Below are 7,530 nucleotides of genomic sequence, written 5' to 3'. Positions count from 1 at the left end.
TCCTCGTTAATGCGTGAGACCAGCAGGGTGGGAAGAAGCACCTGGAAGAGGGAGCCTTTGATCCGGGACAGATAGTTCCTTATCAGCCCTGCCGGCCATCTTATAACAGAGTTTTCCCTATCAGTTTGTGGTCATGACCCTGCACAGGCCTTACCTCCGGCAGAGCCTGGTCCCTCACTCCTCAAGGCCAGCGGTTTGCAGAATCTCCAGGAAGGCAGGTGTTTTGCTACAGACCAAGGGACTTAGGTCAACAAGCAAGGAGCACCTAAGCTTGAAGTAAGTTAACCCTTAAGACCGGCTGGAGTGCTGTTTACAGTGTAATTTAGGATCCCTCTCCCAGTACATTAGCTGCCCTACATCTGCTTCCCAGGGTGGCTCGATGCATTTCTCTAATCACACATAACCCTTGACCCCCGTTGTCAAGATAATAGCTGTGGAAATACAAGATTATAAACGTTAAACATGGGGCGCTTGGGTGGCTCAGTCGGTTAAGTGCCCGGCTTCAGCTCAGGTCATGATCTCACGGTTCGTGGGTTTGAGCCCCACATCGGGCTCTGTGCTGACAGCTCAGAGCCTGGAGCCTGCTTCGGATTCTGTGTCTCCCTCTTTGTGCCCCTCCCCTTCTCACGCTGCTTCTCTCTAAGAAATAAATAAAACATTAAATAAATAAATAAACGTTAAACAGGTTAAGAGTGTCATGGTTAAAAATGTAGTTGAGGGGCGCCTGGGTGGCTCAGTCAGTTAAGTGACCTGACTTCAGCTCAGGTCATGATCTCACAGTTCGTGGGTTCGAGCCCTGCATCAGGTTCTGTGCTGACAGCTCAGAGCCTGGAGCCTGCTTCGGATTCTGTGTCTCCCTCTTTGTGCCCCTCCCCTTCTCACGCTGCTTCTCTCTAAGAAATAAATAAAACCTTAAAAATATTTTTTTTAATGTAGTTGAAACCATAGACTCCAGATTCTGAAAACATAATCAAGAAACACCTGGAGGAGAGACTACAGTTTTTACCCAAGTGCTTTTAAGAATGCAAACACAAAAATTAAAAAACAAAACAAAACAAAACAGGCGCGCAGGTGACTCAGTTAGTTAAGCCTAAGGTTTAGGCTATCATGATCTCACATTTCATGAGTTCGAGCCCCGTATCTGGGTCTCTGCTCTCCTCTTCAGATCCTCTGTTGCTCTCTCTCTGCCCCTCTACCCTCTCAAAAATAATAAATAAATAGAATGCAAACACACTCTCACATACTTAAGGGGGTGAGTCTTGGGAATAATATACCAGTTACCACTAAGACATTAAGATAAAAGGGGCGCCTGGGTGGCTTAGTCGGTTAAGCGTCCTACTTTCGCTTAGGTCATGATCTCGCGGTTCGTGGGTTCGAGCCCCCCGTCGGGCTCTGTGCTGACTGCCAGGTCTGAGCCTGGAGCCTATTTCAGAGTCTGTGTCTCCCTCTCTCTCTGACCCTCCCCTGCTCACGCTGTCTGTCTCTCTCTCTCTCCTAGAAATAAAAAAAATAAAAATAAAAAAAAAAGATAAAGATAATTATCCAGGTGAAGTTCCTGCTTTTAAGTTAGTGAATTTTTTTGTGTGTCATGAATTGCATCCTCACCAGGTCACTGAGAAAGGCAAGAATTCCTCACGTTTTTAACTACTCTTCTGATATTCTCCTTTTTAATTAAAAAGATTTGTCTCCTATAAGATGTACCCTTGTCTCTCACCTACGCTTGTTTTACATATTTGTTGTAGGAAATAGAATTTATCAGACTGCATTTTTGGTGGAAAATTGTTTTTGTTAGACTGTGTGGCTAGAAATTGGGTTTTTACGTCTAAATTGTTTTTAAACATTTTTTAAGTGTCTGTTTATTTTTGAAAGAGAGAGCATGCATAAGCACGCTTGAATGGGGGAGAAGAGAGGGAGGGAGACACAGAATGTGAAGCAGGCTCCAGGCTCTGAGCTGTCAGCACAGAGTCTGACGCAGGGTTTGAACCCATGAGCTGTGAGATCATGACCTGAACAAAGTCAGACGCTCAACCAACTGAGCCACCCAGGCGCCCCACATCTAAATTGTAATGTACCTTACAATTGGATAATCTTGGAGGGCGTGGGTGGCTCAGTCGGTTAAGCGTCCGACTTCAGCTCAGGTCATGATCTCACAGTTCGTGGGTTCGAGCCGCACATCAGGTTCTGTGCTGACAGCTCAGAGCCTGGAGCCTGTTTCAGATTCTGTTTCTCCCTCCCTCTTTGCCCCTGCCCCACTCATGCTGTCTCTCTCTGTCTCAAAAATAAACTATTAAAAATTTAAAAAAAACCCAATTGGATAATCTTATCCAAGACCTCATTAACTGTATATCATCATCAGTATATATAAGTAGTTTTACTTTTTTTTTTTTTAAGATTTTATTTTCTTTTAAGTAATCTCTATACCCAACATGGGGCTGGAGCTCATGACCTTGAGATCAAGAGTCACAGGCTCCACCAACTGAGCCAGCCAGGTGCCCCTGAAGATTCATTTCTAAAACACAATGTGAAGCATGCTTTCTTGACAGATAACATTTGAATATTTACGTGTGCCACGTGCTAACATGAATCAGCTCATTTTACCCTTGCAGCAGTCCTGGTATTGTTCCCATTTTACAGATGAGCAAACAGACTTACAGGTGTTGAACCGCATGCTGATGCCACAGGGATAGCTGTTGGGGGAGGGGGAGCTCGGATCCACACAGCCTGACCTAGAGTCAGCACTCTGAAGCATCGTCTGTACTGAACTGACCTCTCCAGTGTGGAAATAGGTAATCAAAGGGTTGTCACTGCTCTCTTCATTCTGATGAGATGTAAGTATAGAACAGGGACACCGATATCCCACCTCATGTCCCCAGAATTTATAAAACAACCAAAAGATGGCTGTCCCCAGGAGCTGGAGCTGAAGACCTACTCCATCCTATTTCTGCCTTTCAGACTTCTGGAATTTTCTTTGGGAAATGCCTTCAAAACCAGTTTAGGAGAGGCTCCTGGATGGAGCACTGCTGAGTTCCAGATGCTTACATATTTCATCTGTCAATCCTGCGATGTAGTTTTGTCCTCCTGTTATAGATGAGGAAATAGACTAGCACAGAGTGGAAAGTCATTTCCCTAAGATAATACAGCTATTAAGTAGTAGAGCCGGTGACGATTGTTACCGGGTTGGCCTGATCCCGTGGCGATGCGCCCGTGTGGCAGGTGCTGTTACTCGTCCCTCAAAGCCCATTCTCCTTTCTTCGTTTGGCAGTAGAACTCCCGAGTTTTATCGGCCCACGTGGCTGCCCCAGAAACACTGCATTTCCCAGTGTCCCTTGCAGCAGCCGGCACATACATGTGACTACACTCTGACCAATGAGGTCCGAGCAGAAATGACTTGCAACTGCCAGATCGCACCTCTGAAAAAAATGTCATGTTTCCCTCCACTTCCTTCTCCCTTCTCACTGACAGGAAAGGAGAGGTTACACCGCGGCGGTGGGGGGAGGTGGCTAGTTCAGGACGCGGCTGGGGAATGCTGTGCTGGGGACACGGCAGAGCTTCCTGCCCGACTCCAGGGAGCCACAGGGACTGCTCACGTGAGACGGTGAGACGCGAGTGACGTTCTCTCTGTTTAAAGGCACAGTTACCGGGCTCCTGGGTGGCTCGGTCGCTGAAGCGTTCTACTCTTGATTTCAGTTCAGGCCATGGTCTCACGGTTCGTGGGTTTGATCCCTGCGTCAGGCTCTGTGCTGGGATATTTTCTCTCTTTCCATCTCTCTCTGCCCCTCCCTCCTTCTCAGAATAAATAAATAAACTTAAAATAAATAAAGGCACGGGTAGAGTACGTTGGGCTCTGTTACAGCCCAACCTGCACCCAGATCAAAACACCCCCAACTAGACAATAAGAAGGATGAGCGGCCGTATCCCCTGTGTCCCCAGAAGTTGGTTGTGTGCTGGGCATATGGGCGCCTCTGCAGATATTTCAATGAATCCTCAAAATCTCAAGGTGAGTGGTTCTCTTCTCTGACATGACCCAGAATGGATTCTTTTATTTCAACTTAAAACAAAAAATACATGCCTCTGCCGTCTGTCAGCGTGTGGCCAGGGCCTCTTCGTGGAGAACAGGCACCGGGGCTGCCTCCCAAGCCCGTGACAGCACATCAGTGCGCTCAGAGGCGTCCGCTGTAGGGTTATATCCCCATTTCCCACTCGGGAAAATAGAGGTCTGGAGACAGACAGTGACTGCAAAGCCTCTTGACCAACGAGTCACAGCTTTTAGAACTGGCAAGGGCCTTAGCAGTCATGGGGCTCGAATCCAGAAGGAAACTCACTGTCCGTGTCCCCTTTTCCTTTAACCCCCTGAGTCCCAAACTCCCAGTGAGGAGCGAACAGAACATCCCAGAGCCGAGTGCGCAAAGCCCCCGCTCAGCGTGCTCAGCAGCCCATCTGCCCTCCGTGTCCTATCGCGTGTCCGTACAGCGCTGAATGGCCGGGGAGGGGCTCGGTCCCCGAACCCCTGGACGTGTGTGTTGCGGAGGCAGCACAAAGGCCGCCCTCGGGGCCAGCAGAGTGGAGTCACATGATGGCACAGAAGCCAGACTTGGTGGGTCTCCTTGGAGGGTTCCTGCTGGGGGTGTCCCTGGGCCATCTGGGTGACCTGCGCGGGGCGCCGCGGCCAGGGGAAGAGCAGAGGGCAGCCTGTCCTTGCGGCTCCTGCTGCCCCCCTTGGCCTTCACCTTCGCCGCTGGGCCCCAGGGCAGGAGGGGACAGACTTGAGCCCCACGCCCCCCACCCAGCGGGACTCTCCCTCTCTGGGAGGCCTACAGTCAGGCTGTGCAGGAGACCAGCCCCCCCCCCGCCCCTCGGGCTTCCAGAGCTGGGGGAGTGTTGTTAAGATTGCTCGAGGGCAAAGACAGACAGGGTCCAAGCACTATGCCCCCAAGCACTGGGCCGGACCTCCCCCCCTTCCCCCACTAAAACCGTCCAAAACCACATCCTCTGCTACTCCTTTTATCCATTCCCCAGGCCTCTTCCCCTCCCCCAGGCACCCACCTGTGGACCTGGGGGCCACTGGGTCCCCGAGTGCCAGGATGCTCCATTCGGAGGGGGCCTTGGCCTCCAAGCGGGAGATGGGCCCCAGGTCCTGGACCTGGATCAGGAGGGAGAGGCACATTCATCATAGGCCTCTCTGCGACAAGAACCACATGGCGGAAAGGGGAAACTTAGGGAGAAGAGCACGGAGTGTGCGCGTCGGGGTGCGTTCGTGGGGCACGGCCACGGAGGGCACGCGGAAGGCCGCCCTCTCCCGGCAGGTGTCTGGCAAAGCTGGGCTGGCTACCGCTCACCGCTGCCTGGGGGACAACGCGCCGCACAGAACACAGGGAATTCAAGTGTGAACAGCAAGTAGCCAGGAGCTCTGGCCCCAGAGGTCGAAGCCTTTGGGGGAAGAGGCTGGTGAAAGGGGAGCTAGGGCGAGAAAATCACTCAGTCTCAGTAGCTGGCACGGGGCAGGCTGTCGCTGAACCTTGGTGTTCTAAGATGCAAAGTTCTAGAAGTTAGGAAAGCCACGGAAGCAGCGAGGAAGGGGTGACTGAAAAAGAGGTCAAGGAAACTGGGCCAGGGCCTTGAGACGCGAGCAGGGCGGGGGGAGGGCTTGTCAGGCCTCAGCGGCAGATGGGGGGCAGGGGGAGCATTCAGGAAAGGAACGTGGGGGAGACAGTGCTCCCACTTCCAGGTAGGAGACGCATGGCTGGGGACAGCCCGCTGTCACTCACACTCCAGCCTCTGCGCCCAGGAGGCCGCGGGGACATCCGGTGGTGCCTGGCCCTCTCTCTCCTGGCGCTGGTCCAACTCTTCTTCGTCCCACCCACCCGAAGACCTGGAGGGGCAGGGAATAGGAGGCACAGCAGCGCCAGGGCCGGGTGCCCTCCTCCCCGGGGTGCCTGCGCGGCGTGGCCCCAACCCCACCAGGGCCGCATACCTGCGGCGCCCTGGCCTCGCCCCACTCACCTGTGCCGCACTTCTGCTCGGCCCCTTCCCGGCCCACCTGAAGCCTGGGGCCTCCCTGGCGCCGAAGTCTGGGGGTGGCCGGGAGTAAAGGGAACCCGCTGTGATGTATCCATCCACGAGCCTGTGTTCCCAGCACACGCGGGTCCCACACAGACAGAGATGTGCTAGAGACAAACTGGGCTGTGCCACGCCTCCGAGAGTGGGAATCGGTGGCGAGGTGTCTGCTAGCACCCCTCAAGTTAGAGCTCAGGCTCGCGGACGATCGGACATGGCCAGAGCCTGGCCTCCACCTCATCCTGCCTGGGACCTCCAGGGGCAAAGTCACAGGAAGTCAGTGGCTGCCTTCAGATGGACCCCAGCTCTCTGACCCCAGCCCAGTCCTCTGCCCAGACCAGGCTAATGTAGTTTCACTTGCAAATTATAAATACAGTGTCCTGGTCTTTAAGAGAAAATATAAACCTCATTAAATAAATATAATATATACTCAAGTAGAATTTTAATTCCTGGGTGGGGGGGTTGCCTGAGGGTATCTGAAGGGGTGAGAGGCAGGGAGGCAGAGAGAGGGTGGGGGGAGCCAGAGAGCGAGGGGATGGCGGAGACCCAAGGGACCCTCCCGCAGCACTGCCGCCATCTTGTGGCCCTTCGGAGAACTGCAGCCAAGGACGGTTTCCAGCTCCTCTGGGTAGGACTCCGCATCCTTGCCTGCATCCCTTGGCTTCACGCTCCGGGCTAGTTACCACCCAGGCAAAGGCCTGGCAGTGCCTAGTGCTGGGAGACGTGCCACATCCCCCCGCCCACCCCCTGCCCCCTGGTGGCCTCGGAAAGGCGGTACGTGTCCCCTCTGCAGGCAATGGGGCAGATGAACCCAGGACGGCAGCCTGGAGGGCATCAGCTCTGCTTGCTACCACTCCCTTCTGCGGGCCACCTCTCCCCACCCCCACGCCTTGTCTCAGGTGGCCCCTCACCAGGGTGTGCGTGGGGACCAGCCCGGCCCAGGCCAAGTGCGTCCTCATGGCGTCCGCCAGCTTGGCCACCAGCCGGTCCCGCACAGAGTCCGGCTCCTTCTGGAGGGAGGTAATGGGGAGTGATGGGGGTAATCGCCTGGGTTATGTGCTCCTCTGGGGATCGGGGAGGAAAGAAACAGGAGATGGGGGGGAGGGGGTCTTGGCTTCCTTCTCCCCCTTCCCCGGGCACCGCCCGCCCACAGCTGTGGACAGAGGCGGACCCCTCCTCCCAGGAGTGGCCTAGCACACGGTGCCCAGGGCGTGTCTGGTGGGTGACGAGGGGTGGGGAGACCAGGCGAGGGAAGGCGGGAGCGTCAGCAGAGGAGGCCCCGGGAGGCAGCAGGCCCTCACCTGACTCCGGGCCAGCGCCTCCTTGTAGTACCTCAGGGCCTGCTCGGGCTGCCCCAGCCTGGCCGCAGCAGCCCCCAGCCCCTCGCTGCCCAGCCACTGGCCCCTCGTGTCCCCTGGGGAGAGAGCCCGGGGTCCTCTCCCAGCCCCCCACGTGGCTGGGCCTCCCACCAGCCCC

At 54.7% G+C, this 7,530-nt stretch overlaps 1 protein-coding gene across 1 annotated transcript in view; it reads right to left on the bottom strand.

Moving 5' to 3' along the window:
• Positions 1-4,566: 4,566 nt before the first annotated feature.
• The window catches only part of TTC24 (tetratricopeptide repeat domain 24), a 4,824-nt gene continuing 1,860 nt past the window's right edge, over positions 4,567-7,530 (bottom strand). Inside the window, exons 4-9 of the mRNA XM_077764072.1 lie at positions 7,356-7,471; positions 6,966-7,064; positions 6,001-6,068; positions 5,766-5,869; positions 5,044-5,140; positions 4,567-4,648 (exon numbers count right to left, since the gene is read on the bottom strand). Coding sequence (XP_077620198.1) covers positions 4,567-4,648; positions 5,044-5,140; positions 5,766-5,869; positions 6,001-6,068; positions 6,966-7,064; positions 7,356-7,471 — 566 coding nt within the window. The remainder of the gene's footprint in view (positions 4,649-5,043; positions 5,141-5,765; positions 5,870-6,000; positions 6,069-6,965; positions 7,065-7,355; positions 7,472-7,530) is intronic.

Source organism: Crocuta crocuta, unplaced genomic scaffold (genome assembly GCF_008692635.1).
Source record: "Crocuta crocuta isolate KB4526 unplaced genomic scaffold, BGI_CrCroc_1.0 scaffold528, whole genome shotgun sequence".
NCBI lineage: Eukaryota > Metazoa > Chordata > Mammalia > Carnivora > Hyaenidae > Crocuta > Crocuta crocuta.
The sequence above is the reverse complement of the archived record's forward strand: the minus strand, read 5'-3'. Positions and strand labels throughout refer to the sequence as shown.